At 42.4% G+C, this 21,762-nt stretch overlaps 1 protein-coding gene across 1 annotated transcript in view; it reads left to right on the top strand.

Annotated features, from left to right (window-relative positions):
* Nucleotides 1–21,762, top strand: part of VPS53 (VPS53 subunit of GARP complex) — a 146,203-nt gene that overhangs the window by 93,916 nt on the left and 30,525 nt on the right. Inside the window, exons 13-15 of the mRNA XM_036766701.1 lie at nt 1,913–2,007; nt 16,934–17,176; nt 18,696–18,843. Of these exons, the coding sequence (XP_036622596.1) occupies nt 1,913–2,007; nt 16,934–17,176; nt 18,696–18,843 (486 nt within the window). The remainder of the gene's footprint in view (nt 1–1,912; nt 2,008–16,933; nt 17,177–18,695; nt 18,844–21,762) is intronic.

The raw sequence follows: 21,762 nt of genomic DNA, 5'->3' as shown, positions 1-21,762 counted from the left end.
CATTTGAGGAGGGGGAGGAATTGGAGTGGCTCTCAACACTTGGTACAATTCCTGCACATAGTAGGCATCGAATAAAGGCATATTGACTTGACCAGAGGGCATGAGGGCATCAAGATAAAAAGGGGCAGGGCAAGAAATAAGAAATTCAGGGTCTCAAGTACACCCTTTTGGGGATCTGAGCAGTTTGATCTGATCTGTTTATGTTGGATGGTAATCAAAGGAAACAGGGCCAGCTGCAGCCCTCCTGACTGTGACAACAGGAACCTTTTATTATTCCATCAAACTCCAGGAGGAAATAGTTTAAACATCTGCAGCTTTTGGACTGAATTCACACATTCAGAAATCCAGCCTAGATGCTACTGCTGAATGATTGAGTCTTTTCTTTAAGCTGAGAAGTCACCACTGGGGAAACCGAACAATGCAGAAATGAGGCATTGTCAGTGTCGGCTCAGACTCCCAAGTTGCTGCCTCACTCTAGAAATGTCACTTCCCGGGCACGTGTTGACTCCACATCATGAGACAATCCTGGTGAAGAGCTCGGATATCCCACCCATGCTTTTTTCCTACGTGTAGCCACCTGAAATGGTAAAATGAAGCCAGGATGCTACTGCTAAGTGCTCCAAGGTCCTTTCTCTCAGATGTCCTACAGTTTCACCCAGGGTTCTGCTAAACCCTAGACCTCATGTACCTCCCTAGGCTGTCTGGGAACCCATAAAGGGCCCCAGAAATGCATAGGCCCTCCAAATCAGGAGAGAGACCTGCAGAAAGGAGACCTTGGATCAACGTAGAGCCCCAGGCTCCCCCACTGTGGCCCCCATTGATATGGTCCTGGGGGCCTCCCTGATCGCCTCTCCTCTCCAGGGAAGAGCTAATGGAAGCAACACAAATTCTGCTTCTAAGAAATAAGGAAGAAACATCTGTTAAACTCATGGCCATTGTAAGTGACCGTGCGCTTCCACTGGCCACCCTTCCCCTTCTCTCCTCCTCCTCCCCCCCTCCAAATCTGCAGCCTGGAACACTTAAGATGTAACTAGGGCTAAGCAAGGGATGACGGGAATGTGTGTTAGGTTAGCTCTTAGCTTCTGGTGAACACAATCAGTTCTTAAGAAATGTGTCGGCCATTCCTTCTCTGTGCAGTCAGTTACATGGGAAGAAGTCCTACCAGCCTCCTGCCCAAGTCATCCTTCCTTCTAGTGTTTCACCTCATGTATACTTTTTGTTGTGTTTGTTAAGAGGTATAAGTGGTTGAGTTTGACAGAGTGTTTATGTGTGTCCAGTTATAGTGAGTGGGAAGAGTCATAGACTTGAGGTTAGAGGACTCAAGAGACGTGGGTCTGAGTTCCAACTCTTTGGGTGGCTTTGGACAAGTCACTTCTCTTGGTCTCAGTGTCTTCACCCATAAATCAGGGGGCTGGACAGATGATCTTTAAAATCCCTTCTAGTTTAACTAGTCCGAGAGAATTCTGTTAGTAAGGCCATTTAGTTCAAGGCCCTTTAGATGACAGTGATAAATCTGAAGGCCTAGAGAAACAAAGGTGACAAGTAGGAATTTTAAGACTCTCCATTTATTTTCAGAGCGATGTTTGTAAAAGGAATGAATTCATGGTTGTAGTTTTACAATCTGTGTGCCTGTCTAGACAGCTTGCTGGAGAGTCACTGAAGCGATTTGTCAAACAGTTGGTAAATGGAAGGCCCGTTATCAAAGTAGCCCTAAAGCTTGGGGGGAACAAAGCAAGTGAATGATGCCAAGAGTTCACTTACTGTCCTCTGGTTTCAGTCAGCTGCGGTGTAGGGAGAGTGCTCACTTAGTTATGTCAGGGGCTGGGAGCGGGTTCAAAGGGCTCTTGTCTTTGGAGTTGCTTGTAAGTGGCCAAAGAATGCTTATGTACTCCCTTTTTGACTCCCCACTCAGCCAAAGAAGCCAAAAGTTCCAGAAAACCCATTTCATGGAATCATTTCCAAGTGTTTTGAGCCTCATCTCTACGTGTACATCGAATCCCAGGACAAGTAAGTTATGAGCATTTTTTGTTCCTTCTCTTACCAGTGCATTTTGGTCTCTAACCAACTGTTGGGTCTCCCTACAATCTGCTTTCCACATTTAATGTTACAGTGGTATAGCCACTTCCAGGTGTTGGAGGAGAGAGACAGCAGGCCCGGCCCCTGAAAATCCGTTAAGGGCATTTCATTTCCTGAACATTAGTAGCCGTGAATTTTATAGTTTGTTGTATATATAAATCACAGGTGCTTATGTGTGTTTCTGGGGAACCTGTGGCAAGGTCCCTACCTCCTCCCCTCTGTAGCATGGGTGCCCAGCCCCTCACAGCCAACTCCAGGCCTGCCAAGACTCAGGACTTAATTTTAGGTGCTAGGCATTTGGGGAATGCAGGAAGGAAGAAAATGTGCAATCTCACAGGGATGCTGTTTGCAAACACCCGGGCTGAGGAGAAGGTAAAAAGCCTTTTGCCAACCCGCAGTGTGATTGTGATTGCCTTGTGAAATGTCAGGAGCAGATGAGAGCCCCCTCCAGACACTGCCCTGGTGGAACAAGCTGCTGATGGCTGCTTTATGTCAGGGGACAGATTTTCAAAAGATCTCTTTTCTAGCTGAGCTACTGCTGCCCCTGCTGAGGGTGTCAAGTGGATCTTTGGAGGAGCTCAGGATACCTAAAGAGCTAGGAGGATTATCTAGTGGGGAGGAATGGGGGGGGGGGGTGGTCGGGGGAGAAGGGAGGGTACAGGAAAATATTTAACTTCTGAGCTTAAAATAATTTTTCAAGGCTTTGACAGACTCCTCTTTCCTGGACTATTGCAAGAGTTGAACTATGTGAGGAAAAAAAATAGTTCTTGCTACCCTGTGCAGAGAGGATTATGCTGTGGGGCAGTATTATCTCTCATCTGCTTTTCATAGAGTTCTGTTTTTCTATCTTTCCCCTTCCCCCAGTAAGGGAAATATTTCTTATTAGACTTGTAATCCCAGAAAATGGATTTTGAATACAAGTTGCTACACTTGAAAAAAATTTTTTTGTGCTCAGTTTCTCCCCCCTTGATGGCACTTTTAAAACATCTCTTTTCCTGCTATCTGATCACTGTGTAATCCTGGCAGTTCAACCTAAAGTCAGTGGGCAGGTAGGCTAGTTAAGTCTTTTATTTCCACATCTTTTTGTTTTGGCTGAAAATAATTGGGCCTCTTTATACTGGCAGATTGTTTGTTCACCCATTCACCCAACTCTGGACTTGGAGCTCTAAAGATGATTTAAGAGGTACTGCTGAAAAATGAAGTCGTTGATTGTATTGGAATATTAAGTTGCAGAGACACCCCTCCCCTTCCCCACTAGACTGGAGATCAGATTCTACCTTGGTTGCAGGCCCGAAACTTCTAATCACCCTGGTCTGATATCACCTAACTACTCATTTTCCAAAAGCCTGAATGGCATAGATTGAAATGCACAAAGCATGTGCTTGTGAATGCCATGGCTTGGACCTGAAACCAACTTGACTTTCCCAGAGGTATCTTCCCGTCGGCGTGGCTCTGATCTCCACTCTCTTCTTTTCACCAAGAGGTCTCACAAAGCACTCATTGTTTGTGATGCTTTGGGCAGGGAGCCAGATCTCTTCCACAGAGGTTCTCCTTTTCCCCTGTGAAAAATGAAGTGCTGGCTGCTCTGGCTGCTGTTGGCCTCACTACAGGGATGTTACCATAGCATCAAGAGATCAGCAAAAGTTATTCATAAAAGACCTGTGAGCTGGACTAGGTAATGCTCCTGTAGATTCAGAGCAGTCAGCAGGAGGTAGGAGCAGGAGGCCTAGAATCACACAATCCTAGAACTGAAAGGTCCCGTAGAGGTCATCTGGGCCAGAGAGAGAAGCTGAGGCCCAAAGAGGCTAAGTGATTTGCAGGTAATAAGTATTAGGACTTAGGTTCTCAGGACTTAGCACTCTTATCAGCTCCCTTTCATGTCAAACAAAGGTGTTGGATTAGGTCATCTTAAAGTGTTCTTTGGTACAGACATTCTATTGATAAATCCTAAGAGTAAACGCTTAGAGGTGAGATGGAGGAAATTTACTGCTCTGGGTTTCTTCTGCTTACTCCCTTTTCCCTCCTGCCTCGAGCAGCTCAACCAGTGCCAATTAGTGACTCTTGTGGCTGGTCCCTGGGCTCACCCCACCTAAGCTTGGAGGCAGTTTTTGACTCCTTTTTCTCCTTTACCCTCAATCCTATCAGTAGCCAAATATTGTTGGTCCTGCTTCCAGAATTTGTCTTATGTACGTCCTTTTTTGTCCACTCACAGTCCACTGCCTCCACCCTCAGTCAGGCTAGATTCCTACAATAATCTCCTCACTGGTTTTCCCACCTGTTGTCTCTTCTTTATCTTTGTTCCCTCCAGTCTGTCCTTCACACAGCTACCAAAATAATTTTGCTAAGGTGCAGGACTTTCTGGGTCACCATTCCCCTTTCAAAAACCTATAGTAGTTCCCTATTGCCACTAGTATTGAAGGCACTTCACGGTCTCCCTCCAAAACACCTTTTCAGCTTTTTTTGAGGTGATTCCCCTCCTTATGCCTCTCTTCATTGTAGACAAGGGGAACGCCTGCCCCTTCCCCAATTTTATCCTGTACTCTCTCGCCCCTGTGCCTTTGTGTAGACCATCCATTGTATCTAGAAGGTGTTCTTTCCGTATTTCCACAGGCTGCAAACTTTCTCTCACCTCAAGGTCCAACATAGGAGTCATTTTCTCCATGAAGACTTCCTTGATCTCTCTTCCCTTTCCTCCCATTGGAAAACCAGTCTGCCCATTGGGAGATTTTTTCAATCATGCTTTTCCTTTATCACATTTTATTTGGTTTCATAATTGTTTGTGAACATATTACACTCTCCTATTAAATTGTAATTGTGACTCCCTGGAGTCATGAACTGTTTCATGTGTGTCTTTGAAGCCCTCGAGTTTCATCAAATAGGTGTGATGAGTATGGGTTAGTTTGAAACATCTCCTGACTCGCTGGTATAAGTGGAGGAGGCTACTTCTTCCTTGGGCCTGCCAGAATCTTTCTGAAGCTGGGTGCTTCTCTTAGACACCTTCTGAATCACCCCCAAGGGCAAAATAGAGCAAGAGTTGGGGAGAGGAGAGGGTAGGCTGGTATGTCATGGAAGCAGGGTGTGGAAAGAGTCAGTGACAAAGGGTAAGGAACAACAAGCAAGCATGGTGGGAGAACAGAAAAGAGATGACCCAGAAGGGAGGAACACCAGGCAGGTCAACGTTAGGGTGACAAAGATACAGTGGGGTCGGAGGCATGATGACGAGGAAGAGGAGAGTGAAGGTTATCAACTGCCAGGCCACAGGATTGGCCATTACTATTGCCTGTCCTCTGCCCCCTTCTCCCCTAGGAGGCTTTGAATCTCATTTAAAGAAAAGAGTGGCTACAGCTCTTGACACCTTAAGCCTCAGGCTTCCCCCACTTCACTTCTTACCGTTCTGATTCCTGCTCACCAAGGTGAGTACGACTGTCTCCAGGGCAGCTCGTGGTCATGTGTCTTCATCCCTCTATGATTCTTGTCTATGTCCTTCCATCAGGCCTCCATAGAGGATCTGTCCAGTGCGTTGGAGGCCTTCCTCCAGGTCTTTTACTATCTCATCAGTATCAGTAGATCGCTCAGACTAGCCACGTGTGTCTATGCTTTCATTGGATGACCAGCCTGGATCCTTTTATGCTCATACTGATCATGACAGTAAGTCAGTTTGCGTTGTTTGCACATTTGTAAATGTCCCCCCACTCCATGTCTATTAACCTGGCTCAGTGTGTGTACATCCTGAGCTCTTTGAGGACAAAGAGCACGTCTTCTCGATCCTTTGCCTTTTCCTGAGCTTCCTGGCATAATGTTCTGTAGGTGTTCAATGAGTGTTGCTAACTGCTTGTCCATCTTGTTGCTGTTAATTTCTTGCTAACATCTCCCCAGCATCCCATCTGGCTTTGAGTCCAATTTCCTGAATACCTCCCTAGTGGTTGGGAGATCCTAGCAGAAGGTTAGGGAGAGTAATACTGCTAGTGTCTGAAGGAGACCAGAACCAGGCTCTTTGAGCATACCCCATAGGGAGGAGGTATTCAGTTACAGAGGTGTCCCTCTGGCCATCCTTTTAGCAGTGCTGTGTAGGCCTTACCTTAATTCTAGGACCTGAGGTTGAAAAATATTAGCCATAGTCTGGAAATTATTTTGGAACTGTGCTCCAAAAGCATTACTGTGCATGTCCTTTGACCCAGTGATGCCTCTGTAGGCCTGTACCCCAAAAAGATCAAAGAAAGAAGAAAGGTACAAACTTCTTTTATAGTATCCATTTTGTAGTGTAAAGGAACTAAAGAAGTACCCTTTATTTGGAAAGTGAATGATAAATAAGTGTAATGGGATATTATTGCAACAGAAAAAAATGAGAGCAGGTGGTATCAGAGAAAGCTGGGAAGACTCATATGAATTGAGGCAGATTGCAACCAGCAGAAACAGAAGAACAAGTTACGTAATAACAACAGCGTCATCAAATGACAAACAACTTTGAAAGACTGAAGAACTCTTAACTAGCCCAATAACCACCTATAACTCCAGAGAACTATTGATGAGATGTGCTGCTCACCTCCTGATGGAGAGGCGATAGGCTCGGGGTACAGAAGGAGTCTTACTTTTGGACACGGTCGATGTGGGAATTTGTTTTGCTTTACTATTCATGGTTGTTTAACATTAGATTACATTTTATATTAGATTTGCATACATTACGAATTACGTTTACACCCAACAACATAAATGCTTGTTAGTTGAACCAAAAAAAAAGTAAAATAAAAGTAACATTTAAAAAAAAGAAAAATATTAGCCACTAGACAACATGACTTTTTTATTTTTCATTTACACTTAAGGAAGAAGATAATAGGTCTTTTATACCTGGGATTATGGACTTTCCATTTATAATGGAAAAATTTCTTCTCCTCTTACTTGGGTCACCTTTGCTAGATCAGGTCAGAGATAATGTCTTCTATTGGGAGAAGTTGGGCTTTTTGTAGGATTCTTTTTCCTTTTCTTCACCTCCTTCCTGCTGCTCTTCTGCTGCCATTATCTTTACTCCCAGGATACTCCCATTATCTCTGCTTCCACTTGTGTAGAAATCACAGTGCTATCTCAAGAAATATCTGCAGATGCACACATAAGTCTCAGCTTAAGCTAAATTTTCACAGCCTAAACTTCAGGGAAGAAAGGAAGAGCTCACAGCCACATGCTTGCATTGTCTTCCTGTCACTAGAAAAGGAGTCTGGGTAGCACAGAGGAAGCGGACTTGTGTTACTTCAGCAGTGGTCAAGCCCTGCTATTGGAAGCATCCCAAAGGAGAGAGAGATGGATGGATGGAACCCTAAAGAAATTACAACTAGTATTAGTAATCAGACCTTATGTGAGCTAAGTTGTCTTCACAGATTTCATATCCTACTGAGAGCAGCCAGGTGCTCAAGAGGCCTTTTCAGGATCTACTGAGCCCCCTCTTTGGCTTTCATTGATAGGTGAGAATCCCCATCACCTGACAATTACATGGATTCAAGTATTGTAAAAGTTTGAGCAAGCTCCCTCCACAGAGCAACTCTTACAGAAATAGCCTGACCCCATATGGTTAACTTCTAAGGCAAATGGTTTTTTCCTGTGGTCCTTGACAGGTTTCCTTGGAGTATTTCAAATATCCCAGCAATGTGCAGACACCAGGCTTCCAAGTGTACCTAGGGTGGCTGTTGCTGCAGTGCCATATATACTTGTGGCCTCTTTTAACAAAAATACTTACTTAGATGCTTCAGAGATTCTGTGACCTCCAAGATGTGGGTGCTCCCTCTGAAATGCAAATTGCAACAGGCCCTCTAATTCTGTATGACTTTTGCTCATAGTTGTCCAGAGATTGCTTGAAAAAAAAAAGCCGAAACCTTTGTTTTCTATTTTTAAAAAACTTAGCTAACCATTTTGTATCTTTATCAATCATGTTGTGAAATATTTAAAGCTTTATTCATCAAATTGCCCAGATGCATATTATTTGCTGATAAGGGTGTGTTTTGGGAAGATAATATCAGTCCTCTATAAAAGACTTTGTTTTCTGGCACCAAGCAAAAGCAAAGAGAAGGGAAGACTCATTAGAAACCGTTTCAGTAGTACTTATGGAGGGGAATGAGATTCTATAGTAGGGTGGTAGCAATGGAAATCAAAAAGAGGGGAAAATGTTAACAATATTGGAGAGGTGAGAGGACTTGGCAGAAGCAGAGGGAGGAGCTGAAGACAACACCCAAGCCTGGATTGTTGAGTCAGTCTTGGTGCCACTGACAGAAATCAAGAAGTCTTAGACTTCTTTTTACCTTCCTCAGCATGGAGCAGAGGGCCTTGTAGGCCCTCCATATGTATTTATGGGTTTGCTTTGATTTGATCAGCTACTCAAAGTGAATGAAGGTGTCTTGACCTCACTCATTTCCAGTAGGTTCCTATTGTTTCTATCATTTTTTTTTTTACTGTGAAACCTAAACTGGCTCCACTGCTCTTTCATACTTGGCCTTTGGGCTAGAGAGAGGGTAAATGGGGGTAAAGAATTCTCTGACCCTAATGACTCTATAAGGCATCAAGAAGTAGTAAAACAAAATGTAAAGAATGAAAAAATAGAATAAAATGTGAAATATCTGATTGGAAAAACAGCTGACCTGGAAAATAGATCCAGGAGAGACAATTTAAGAATTATTGGTCTACTGGAAATCCATGATGGAAAAAACAGCTTTGACAGTATCTTCAAAGAAATTATCAAAGATAACTGCCCAGAGGTCCTAGAACCAGAGGGTAAAATAGTCATTGAAAGAATCCACCAATCACCCCCTGAAAGAGATCCCACATTGAAAACACCAAGAAATATTATAGCCAAATTTCAGAATTACAAAGTCAAGGAGAAAATACTGTTGCAGCCAAAAAGAAACAATTCAAATATTGTGGAACTATAGTCAGGATCACACAGGCTCTTTCAGCTTCTATATTAAATGACAGGAGAAGTTGGAATATGATATTCCGAAGGGCAAAGGATCTGGGACTACAGCCAAAGATCAACTACCCAGCAAAACTGAGCATAATTTTCCAGGCAAGGAGATGGACATTCAATGAAATAAGGGAATTCCAGACTGTCCTGATGAAAAGGCCAGAACTCAATGGAAAATTTGATCTTCAAATATAAAACTCAAGAGAGACATAAAAAGGTAAACAGGGGGAAGAAACCCCCACAAACCTTATTAATCAATAAGGGCAAATTATTTACATCTTTATATAGGATTATATCTTATGTATGATAAATACCTATATGTGTCAGTCTTGAGAATAGTACAGTTATTATGACAGTTGAAAGGGATACACATAGACTGTGGATGTCTGTATAAAATAACTGATATAAGAATAAAAAACATAAGAGATGTAAAGGGAGGGTTCTGGGAGAAGAGGTAAGGAGGTAGTAGAAAAGGGTAAATTACATCAAATGAAGAGGCACAAAAACACATTATAGTAGAGGGAAAGAAGGGAGAGAGAGGAGCAGCATTTGAGCTTTACTTTCATCGGATCTGGTTCAAGAAGGGAATAACATACCCTGATAAGTATAGAAATCTAACTTGTCCTACAGGCAGTAGGAGGGGAGAAGGGGGAAAAAAGGGAAGGGGGTGGTCAGAAGGGAGGGAAGAAGTAGCAAGTGGAAAACAGTAAGATAAGGGAGGGGATTCAAGAGGGAGGGTAAACTGAGGAAGGTGGCGGTCAAAAGCAAAACTGTTGAGTAGTGGAAGGGGAAAGGGAGAAATAAAAGCATAAAAAGGGGGGGGGGAAATAGAATGGAGAAAAAGACACAGATTGTATGTGAACGGGATGAACTCTCCCATAAAACAGAAGCGAATAGCAGAATGGATTGAAAACCATAATCCTACAATATGCTGTTTACAAGAAACACATTTGAAACAGGGGGATATACACAGGGTAAAGGTAAAAGGCTGGAGTAAAATATATTGCGCTTCAGCTAAAGTAAAAAAAGCAGGTGTAGCAATCCTAATCTCAGACAAAGCAAAAGTAAAGATAGATCTAATTAAAAGAGATAAGGAAGGATACTACATCCTGCTAAAAGGCATCATAAACAATGAAGCAGTATCATTGTTTAACATATATGCATCAAGTGGTATGGCATGCAGATTCTTAGAGGAAAGGTTAAGGGAGTTACAGGAAGAAATAGCAAAACTATAATAATGGGAGACTTCAACCTCCCCTTCTCTGAGCTTGATAAATCTAACCTCAAAATAAATAAGAAAGAAGTTAAGGAGGTGAACAGAATTTTAGAAAAGGCAGATATGATAGACCTCTGGAGAAAACTGAATGGGGATAAAAAGGAATATACTTTCTTCTCAGCAGTACATGGCACATACTCAAAAATTGACCATGTACTAGGGTATAAAACCTTCACAATCCAGTGCAGAAAGGCACAAGTAGTCAAAGCATACTTTTCAGATCATGATGCAATAAAAATTATTTGTAATAAAGAACTATGGAAAAATAAGCTAACAATTAATTGGAAACTAAATAATCTAATTCTAAAGAATGAGTGGGCCAAAGAACAAATCATAGAAACAAGTAATAACTTCATTCAAGAGAATGACAATAATGAGACAACATACCAAAACTTCTGGGATGCAGCAAAAGCAGTTCTTAGGGGAAGTTTTATATCTCTAAATGTTTACATGAATAAAACAGAGAAAAGGGAGATCATTGAATTAGGCATGCAACTGAAAAAGCTAGAAGAACAAATTGAAAACCCCCAATTAAATACCAAATTAGAAATACTGAAAGTCAAAGGAGAGATTAATAAAATTGAAACCAAGAAAATGTTGAATTAATAAACAAAACAAAGAGTTGGTTTTGTGAAAAAACCAATAAAATTGATAAACCTTTGGTCAATTTGATTGAAAAAAAGAAAATCAAATTACCATCAAAAATGAAAAGGGTGAATTCACCTCTAATGAAGAGGAAATCAAAACAATAATTAGGAATTATTTTGCCCAATTGTATGCTCATAAATTTGACAGCCTTAGGGATATGGATGAATATCTACAAAAACATAAATTGCCCAGGTTAACAGAAGAGGAAGTAAAATTTCTAAATAACCCCATCTCCGGAAAAGAAATTGAACAAGCCATTAATGAACTCCCTAGGAAAAAATCTCCAGGGCCAGATGGTTTTACATGTGAATTTTATCAAACACTTAAAGAACAATCAATTCCTATACTTTGTAGACTATTTGGGAAAATAGGTGAAGAAGGAGTCCTACCAAATTCTTTTTATGACACAAATATGTTACTAATACCCAAACCAGGAAGAGTCAAAACAGAGAAAGAAAATTATAGACCAATTTCCCTAATGAATATTGATGCAAAAATTTTAAATAAAATATTAGCAAAAAGATTGTAGCAGCTTATCATGAGAATAATACACTATGACCAGGTAGGATTTATTCCAGGAATGCAAGGCTGGTTCAATATTAGGAAAACTATCAGCATAATTTATTATATCAACAACAAAACTAGCAGAAACCATATGATCATCTCAATAGATGCCTTGGACAAAATACAACACTCATTCCTATTAAAAACACTAGAAAGCATAGCAATAAATGGAGCCTTCCTTGAAATTATAAATAGCATCTACCTAAAACCATCAACAAGCATTATTTGTAATGGGGATAAGCTAGATGCATTCCCAGTAAGATCAGGGGTCAAACAAGGGTGTCCATTATCACCCCTACTATTCAATTTGGTACTAGAAATGTTAGCTGTAGCAATAAGACAAGAAAAAGAAATTGAAGGAATTAGAATAGGCAAAGAAGAAACTAAATTATCACTTTTTGCGGATGATATGATAATTTACTTAGAGAATCAAGTAAAAAACTACTTGAAATAATAAACAATTTTAGCAGAGTTGCAGGATATAAAATAAACCCACATAAATCCTCGGCATTCCTATACATTAGTAACAAAGCCCAGCAGCAAGAGGTAGAGAAATTCCATTCAAAGTTACTGTAGACACTATAAAATATTTGGGAGTCTATCTGCCAAGACAAACTCAGGGCCTATATGAACATAATTATTTTTTTTAATAAACTTCTTTATTTATTTTTAGTTTACCACACACGGTTCTACATAGTTTTGAGTTCCAGTTTTTCTCCCCTCCCTCCCCCCTCCCTCCCCAAGACGGCATGGAGTCTCATATAACTGTCATGTATAACTTCGCATTGAATTAATTTGTGCACTAGTCAAGTCGTGGAGAAGAATTTTGACCAATGGAATGAATCATGAGAAAGACGAAACAGAACCAAAAAAAAAAAAAAACAAACCCAAAAACAAAAACAAAAGAGAAGCAAAAAAGGCGAGCATGTAGTGTGCCTCAGTCTGTATTCAAACTTCGCAGTTCTTTGTCTCGATGAAGATAGCATTCTCCATCGTGAGTCCCCTGGAGTTGCCCTTGCCCCTTAGGTTGCTGAGAAAAGCGCAGTATGTCAGGGTTGGTCCTCACGGAATCCATATATCTGTGGCTGTGCACGACGTTCTCCTGGCTCTGCTCCGCTCACTCAGCATTATGTCGTGTAGGTTTTTCCAGGTTGTTATGAAGTCTGCATCATCCCCATTTCTTATGGCACAATAGTATTCCATCACCTTCATATACCACAGCTTGTTCAGCCATTCCCCAATTGATGGGCATCCCTTTGATTTCCAATTCTTGGCTACCACAAAGAGAGCTGCTATAAATATTTTTGTACATATGGGTCCTTTTCCCGCTTGTGTGATTTCTTTGGGATACAACCCTAGAAGTGGTATTGCTGGGTCAAAGGGTACGAACATTTCTATAGCCCTTTGGGCATAGTTCCAAACTGCTCTCCAAAATGGCTGGATCAGCTCACAACTCCACCAGCAATGCAACAATGTTCCAATTTCCCCACATCCTTTCCAGCATTTATCATTTTCCTGTTTTGTTATTTTAGCCAATCTGACAGGAGAGATGTGGTATCTAAGAGTTGTTTTGATTTGCATTTCTCTAATCAGTAGTGATCCAGAGCATTTTTCCATATGCCTGTAGATAGCTTTAATTTCTTCCTCTGAAAACTGCCTGTTCATATCCTTTGACCATTTCTCAATTGGGGAATGGCTTGTATTCCTATATATTTGGCTCAGCTCCCTGTATATTTTAGAGATGAGGCCTTTATGAGAGACACTAGTTGTGTCTTTTGTTTTTGTTTTGGGGTGGTTTTTTTTGGTTCTGTTTCTTCTTTCTCGTGATTCATTCCATTGGTCATAATGCTTCTTTACAACTTGACTATTATGCAAATAAGTTCAACATGAAGTTATATATAGAAGATATATTGGATTCCATGCCATCTTGGGGGGGTGGGGCGAAGAAAATTTGGAACTCAAAATTGTGTGGAACCGAGTGTTGTAAACTAAAAATAAAAAATCTCAAAAAAAAAAAATTCTCTGACAAATTTGTGCCCCTTCTAAGAAGATGAAAGGCAGCACTGGCAGAATGCACCCAAAATACAGGAGCTGGACAGGTGGCCCAAAAAATACTGGAAATTCCTGGAGTTAGAAGCTAAAATGTTTTATGGTATCTATAGTCTCCAAAAAATATTAATCTATAATACGTCTCACTAGGGTTGGCACTGAAGGAGGGAGCAAATGAGTAAGTTTTCTGACTCCAACTTCTTGAGGAACAGATGAATAATTAACAGAAGAAAATCCCAGTGCTGGCCCTGGTTTTGGTATGCATTACAGGCTTGGAGATCAGAATCTTTTAAAGCAGAAGGTTGACACAGCTTCTTCTGCTCTCATAATCTTACTCCATCCTGGAAATCCAGTTAGTCAGATGTTTACTGAGCACCTGCCTTCTTGCGTAGCCTTGTATTAAGGTGCTGTGGGGGACTCCCTGCCTCCCCATATATGACTCTGACCTTGCCCTCAAGGAGCTTACTCCTGAGCTGTACAAATAATAGTTACATAAAACTGGATTTAGAGGCTAGATTGCCTACATACTTTCTATGCAAGCCATTTTCATACTTTAGGCTTTTTTTTTCCTCCTGTGTAGAATAGATGGGACTAAAATGATGTCTCAGGTCCCTCCTAGATCTTATATTTATGAGAGTTAGAAAGCCATACACTATGTGATCAGGAACTAAAGATTCAAGTGTCTGTGTGATGATGTAGATGGTAAACACAGTCATTGAGAGAGGGGAGAGAGAAACAAGCAGCCAGTGAATCATCAAGTATTTATTGGGAGCTTGCTACATGTAAGGTGTTGGGAAAAGAGCCCAAAGGGTGAAGTGATTCTGCTCTGATCAGTGTGTGCAGCCAGTGGTCCTCAGGCCAGACTTGAAGAATGGGGCATTTGGAGAAGAGAGGAGCATGTTAACAAGGAGAAACAGGTTAAATGAAGGCAAGAGGCTGAAACAAAAATGCTGTTTCATTTTTAATATTCATTTGTTTTTAAATTTTGAGTTCCAAATTCTCTTTCTCCCTCCCACCCCTCCCCCACCCATTGTGAAGGCAAGAAATGTGATCTTAGTTATACATGTGAAATCATGCAAAACATATTTCCATGTTAGCCATGTGGCGAAAACAAAACAAAACACAAAACCCCAAGAAAAATAAAGTTTAAAAATTATGCTTCAATATGCATTTAGACTATATCAGTTCTTTCTGGAGGTGGATCGCGTTTTTTATCGTAAGTCCTTTGGAATTGTCTTGGATCATTGTATTGCTGAGAATAGCTAAGTCATTCACAATTGATCATCATACAATATTACTGTTACTGTGTACAATGTTTTCCTTGTTCTGCTCACTTCACTTTGCATCAGTTCGTATAAGTCTTTCCAAGTTTTTTCTAAAACCATAATGCTGGTCATTTCTTATAACTTAATAGTATTCCATCACAATGATATATACTACAACTTGTTCAGCTGTTGCCCTATTAATAATAATTTTCAACTCTGTCACCACAAAAAGAGTTGCTGTAATTATTGTGTGTGTGTGTGTGTGTATGTATGTGTATACACACATATATATGTATATAGACATATACACATGTCCTTTTCCTTTTTCTTCAGGATACAGATGTAGTAGTGATATTGCTGGGTCAAAGGGTATGTACAGTTTTATAGACCTTTGGGAATAATTCCAAATTGCTCTCTAGAATGGTTGGATCAGTTCACAACTCCACCAATGATACATTAATATCCCCCCAAAATAGTGTTTCAGGAGAGGGATGACATAGCCAGGAGACCACCCAGTTGTGTGAGAGTACTGATTGGGGAATATGTAAAGTGAGGCCAGATCTAGAGGATGAGCCCATTGAACTTTCTAGGCTCAGAAGGGCCAGACCTTACTCTTCTCTCCAGCCTTCATACCAAACAAAGGACTAGAAGAAATCTGAAGCTGTTGGAGGGCAATTAGTTGCTCCACCACATCTGGTTGCAATAAGCTTTCAATAACAAAAACACATTGGTGGGGTGTGTGTGTGTGTGTGTGTGTGTGTGTGTGTATGTGTGGTTTTCTCTTTTTCTTCCTGTCCCTTAATGTAAATACTTTTAAAAAGCACAGCTGGGTTTCTAGAACACTCCCTGGTAAGCCCAGAGTCTGCAGAAGGTGGGAAAAGCCCCTTTTGTTTTACTGATGACCATATGGAAGGGGGGTACCAGGCAGTGGCAGAGCTTTGCCAAGCACTTTTAGATGTCTGCTTTGCTAAGCCCAGAAATAGAGCCTGAATGGCCGTAATAGCCAAAGGGGTCAAGGCCTGAGTGACAGTATCTTTACATGAAATTGGAAGACCAATAAAAGCTGTCATTTCCAGAAGTTTGCCTGAGATCTTAACTTCCTAAAACCCCCTCCACCTCCATTCCTCAGATCTTAGGCAGTTTGAGCTGAGAAAGTTCAAGGGCAGGCAGGCCTCAAAGAAGCCGAGAACCAGATCGGCCCATTGGCCAATAGATACTCGAGTACATTGAAAAGAGGGCAGCCAGTGGGCGACTGTAATGGGGACAGCATTGGATGCTGGACTGCTGATAACTGGAGAAGGCTTGGGGAAAGCAAGATAGCTTTTTTTGAGTATTTGAAAAGTTGTCCCAGAGGAGGGATTTATTCTTCTTGGCCCTCGAGTACAAAACTAGGAGAAATGGGGAACGGATTATTGCTCGCATAAATAAAACTATCTACTGGGCTGGCCCAGAATACAATGGCCTTTCTTGGAGTGGGGAAGGAGGGAAGAGACCTGAGGTTCTCATCACTCAAGGTCTTCACTTGGAGGTTGAATGATTACTAATTGTGAATGATGCCATAGGTAGTCATTATTTAGATAAAGGCACCATATAACTTTTGAAGTTCCTCCCAGTTCTGAGACTGGGTGATTCTAAGCATGGGGGTGGGAGGTGGGGAGGATTGGTCACCATGAGTTCTCGTCCTGGATTTCCCATGAGTTTTCTCTGAATTCTGGGCCTCCCCATGCTTTAGTTTTTCCTTTTGTAGAAGCATACCAGTATTATATTAGAATTAGTCTCCCTAAAGGGTGGGTTCTGGTCTCAGTTTTGTTGCTAAACGACTGTGAAAATAGAAAAATCACTTAAGTTCTCTGGACTTCAGCTCTGCCATCTGTAAAGTGGAAAGCCCAGTATATCCTCCTCCTGTGTGGCAACGTTCTCACGTGGGTCAATGAGTTTATGGATGGGAGGATGCTTTAAAAAAATACAGAATGCTCTGCAAACACAAGGCTGTTCATTAGTGTCCTTATTGTGGAGTGCTTCAGAAATTATCAGCTCATACAAATATTATTGTTGGAGTTACTTTACCTTCATTGGAAAAAAAAATCCATTTTTTTTCTGCCTTCCTATTAGGAATCTTGGGGAACTGATTGATCGATTTGTGGCTGATTTCAAGGCCATGGGGCCCCCCAAACCAAACACGGATGAAGGTGGCGCTGTGCTGCCCAGCTGTGCCGACCTCTTTGTCTATTACAAGAAGTGCATGGTACAGTGCTCACAGCTCAGCACCGGGGAGCCAATGATTGCTCTGACCACCATATTCCAGAAGTATCTCCGGGAATATGCTTGGAAAATACTCTCCGGCAACTTACCCAAGTGAGTTGTGTTCTCTTTTCCACTCTTCATGTGTTGACACCAGATCTGAATGGGAAGAGTTATCCTAAATACTGTGCTCTAACATTATATGCTTAAGATTGGTAAGGAAATTCCTTGGTTGTGGCAAGTTACTAGACTAAGCTCACCTCGTTGTGAGAAGTACCAGCCAGAAAATAGTGAGTATGAGGGAAGCCAAGGCCCTGATTGAGTTTTTAAGGATCTGGAACAACTTCCTCTTTATTGCAAGCCCTTTGTGCCTATTGGGGAAAAGAACTGCGTGTGGACAGCTACAGTCAAATCCAAGAGACTATCCAAGTTATTTTGTCATTGATTATTGCTTACAACTGATGAGTCATTGATTAGGGATTGAAAATAGTTGGGGTTACTTAGAGATTTTCCTTGTAATAGGATTTGACCTGTAACCAAGAAGTCTGCCTCTCAGCTTACTCTACATAATCAGTCCCCAAGGCTGTTGTTTGGCCTTCTGCTGTTATCGGTAAAGTGGGTTACATGTGAATGTTCTCTGCATTATTTGGAAAGAAAAATAAAATATGTGCCAGCACTCAGGGCTGAGTTCTGTAAGCATGTCATTTTGGAGATCTTGTTTGTTCTCTGCCCAGGAGGCCTACTTTATTTTCTTGAATGACTTGAGCTTTTAGTAGTCAGAGTAGGTAGGAAGTATTCTAATCCTAGATTTTCCCTTTAGAATATGGGCGCATCACCAGAATTATAGGAAGTTACCTTGGCTGTCATTTTTGTTTCTTGTCACCTTCAAACAAGGGCAGGGGCCATGTCAGACCCATCTTGTGTCTCCAGGGGGCCTGAAAAGTACTTTACATTTAGGAGTCGCTCAGTAAATATTTAGTTAACCTTAGATGCTTGTCATATGGGAACTACATGTGTTTTATTGGATACATTGCTTTGCACATGGTAGACAAGTAGAATGTAAGCTCTTGGAGCTTGCCACCGTGTTGTTTTTTTCCTTTGGAGACCCAGTACCAAGCATAGTGCCTAGCGGATAGTGTAGGGTCTCAATAAATGCATGTTGCATTGGATTGTAATAGCTAACCCGTTAGTACAGGCTGGTATTTGAGTTTCCACACGCTTTTCTTGTCTAAAGGCCTTTGTATCAAAGTGCAGAATTTCAGTTCCAGTGCAAAATTATCTGAAAACAATAAACCAGGAACCAGTTTCTGTGTCTCTAATGAGCCAGAATGAGTTCTTCCTATCAGGAAATACCAGGCTAACTAGGCAACCCCTACAGGCTCCCTAATGATCAAATATAGAATGAACATCCCACTGATGACTAGGTAAGACTTGATGTCTGTACTTCCTACAACTGTTGCTCAGAGGATTTAAACAGATGAGGGTCAAGGTAAGGTCAGTAGGAAAGAGGTTTATTAGGTTTGGACTTGGGTCAAGTCCAGTCCGTTTTGTGCTTTGTCTTGCAAGCTGCCCTTTTCCCTGCTCAGGAAGCACATTAAGAGTTTGGACCTGATCACCTCTTCCTCTTCCTCAGGACCACCAGCACCAGTGGAGGGCTGACCATCAGTAGCCTCCTCAAGGAGAAGGAGGGCTCAGAAGTGGCCAAGTTCACTCTAGAGGAGCTCTGCCTCATCTGCAGCATCCTAAGCACAGCAGAGTACTGCTTGGCCACAACCCAGCAGGTGAGCAAGCCAATGTCCCCTCACCCCATTCTCAGGGCAAGCAGATTGAGCTGTGGGGAAAGGTGGTAGGTGCCAGCTCCATACAGTTTAGAGATGCATCAGGTTGATTCATTTGTTTTGATCAAAGAAACTTTAAAAAAGTGTATTAATTCACTTTGTTTTGTTACAAAGGACACTTCTCAAAAGCCACTTAAGCAAACTTTGATTAAAAGTCTGTTCCCTCAAAAAAGTTCAAGCAAAAGGAAACCTCATTGTGACCCTGCTACGTGACCTTGGTCAAGTCACTCAGTTCCCTGGGCTGCTCATTTGTAAAGCAAGTGGTTTGGACTGGGCAACCTCCGAGGACCCTTCCAGCTCTAGATCTGTGGGCCTTTGGTTCTTTCACTAGGTAACCTGATGGTTGTTGCTAACACATGGCTCTTTCTCCTTCGGTAACTTCTTAGTTGTCTGTGGATGGGCAGCATATGCCTTTGACCTTGGATGGTTTTGAACTTGGATGGTCATGTTTCATTATACATGACCCCAAATTTAGATTCATAGACTTGGCAGCAGAAAAGTACACAAGAGACGCTGTAATACCAGATGTTCTGAACCTGTGGCCTGTGAGTGTGTTCTTTTTAACATTTGGGTAACTTTTTCAGTATAATTGGTTTCCTTTGTGATCCTGTATACTTTATTTTGTGCATTTGAAAACATCAGAAGGGATCCTTAGGCCTCTCCAGACAGCTGCCTGAGGGTCCAGGGCACAAAGAAGGTGAAGACCTTGATCTAATTAGATCTAATCTAATCCTCCCATTTTGCAGAGGAGGCTAGTGAAGTGCAAAGAGGTTAAATCATATAGGGAATGAGTAGCAGATGTGAGATTCGAGCCCAGGTCCTGTCATCACAAACCTTTCCTATCCACCTCACTGCTTCTCTTCTCCAGCTCCCACCTGTGAACATGAGCAGCTCTTTCAGTAGCAGAAGCTACCCCCTAGAGGGGAATGACTGAGCAGGGGAGCCCAGTGGGTGGCTCAGAGCATGCCCTCCTCCTGAAAGTGGGTCACTAGCATCCTCTTATACAAGGAGGACACTAATGTGCCTGGTAACACTGGCATCCTTGTGGAAAAGGGCTGTGCTGATGCTTGGCCTGTAGCCACGATGAGTCACTGCCAGTGATTCCATTCTCAGGAGTGGTACTCGCCGAGGGAGGTCCCTGGAGGTTTACGTCTTTCTCCTGAAATTGACATTGCATCCTCGCTCTGCCTGAATAAGCAGCTTGTGCTTGGGACGATGATGTTCAGGAAGTGCGCTGCAGGAAAGGCTGACGACTGTTTGTCGGAGCCACCAAAAGTAGTGGCGTCTTGGTGAGCCGGGGAGCGGAGGCTGCCTTTCTGTGCTCAACGTGAAGCTCACCAGAGGACGACTGTTAAAGGCTCAGCCTTCTCCTCCTGTTCGGGCTGATTCTTTATGTTTGTCTGGGTCGAAGGAAGACTGATATAAATTATTACTGAGTCGGCATAACTTGTAGTTCTTGTATTGCCAGAGGAAGAACATGCGAGGCCAAGTAGAAAGTGTTCCCCAGAGACTTCACTCTTCATGTTGACCCACTGAAAAGGGGAGGGGGCAGTTAGCAGTAATGTTTGGGGGGAAGGGGACGGGGGACTTGGTTGTGTGGGGTTGCCCGGTGAATGACCTACAGAGTCAAAAGCAGCAGTGCCTGTCACTGCCTGGGAAATACAGCTTCACAACTTTCTTATTCCAAGCAGCCTTTTTGGCTTTCCCAAAACCTTGGGTTCATAGCAATGGCATTGGATGTGAGTTGACCTAGAAGTCCCTGAGTTGACCAGTTAGGCCTGATGTGCCAATGGCCACCTGCCATATTTTCCCCTCCCCCACTTGAAGTGCCTGTGAGTCAGTGGGGAGGGAAGGAAGCCTTGTGGGGATTTCCAGCCATGCCCCTCTCTGTCCTGAAAATAGCCACGGGCTGCCAGAAGGCAGCTGCCTCTTAGGCCCCTGGGCCCAAAGTCAGGGAGAGGGCCAAGAAGGGGAATCAGAAGAGAAGGAAGGGAAAGGTGAGGCGGGGTGGGGGTGGGGGGGTAGGGATTTGTAGCAGTGGCTTCAAATGATTCCCTGTGGTCCCATTGTTGTGCATCACCTTCATCTACTCCAGAAACAAGAAATGGGGCTGAGAGAAGAAACTTGGCTCCACTTTCCTCACTGACCTTTTCTGTAGGAAACCCTCAGTCCTACAAGCACAGTCATCATGGAGAATGGGAGGGCCCTGTTTTCCATCTCTGGTGACTAAAGCCAATTGTCTCTGGCACATGCAGTACATTACTAGAAGGTACAGCCTAAGGGAAGGTTCCAAGATGAGAGTCTGGGCTGAGGCTCCCATTGAGTCAGTCTGATGGCTATAAAGGGTACACAGACTCGAGGACGGGGCTTGCCAACTCCCAGGCACCTTTGGAGATTCTTGGAGTTCCTAGCCCAGAGCATTTTTCTTCTGAGATGTTGGGAGAAAGTGGACTAGGGGAACCTGTGGTGCCCACTCACCTCTACAAAAGCTCCCAGAGCTCGTTGGCAAACCTAGTGATGATGAGGAGGGAATTTTTTAGCAGGGGACCATTAAAATGGATAACATGTGTGGTGTAGTGGATAGAGTAATAGGCTCATAGTCAGGTGGATATGGTTTCAAATCCTGCCTCTGACACTCACCCAGGATCACTGGGCAAGATGCTTAATCTCTCTTTGTCTTAGACGTTAATTCCCTCAGTTTATCCACTAAACTATAGATTAGCAGAAGGCATTCCCATACCTGGAGTTCTTCAAGGTGACAATATCACATATTCTTTACCTGTTGGCATAAATGAGCACTTCTTTAAATGAAATGCTCTGTAGAATCCTCTTTTGGGGCCATCATTAAGTATGTCATAATTT

This window comes from Trichosurus vulpecula, chromosome 7 (assembly GCF_011100635.1).
Source record: "Trichosurus vulpecula isolate mTriVul1 chromosome 7, mTriVul1.pri, whole genome shotgun sequence".
NCBI lineage: Eukaryota > Metazoa > Chordata > Mammalia > Diprotodontia > Phalangeridae > Trichosurus > Trichosurus vulpecula.
Note: the sequence above shows the minus strand (reverse complement) of the source record. Positions and strands in the feature narration are given on the sequence as shown.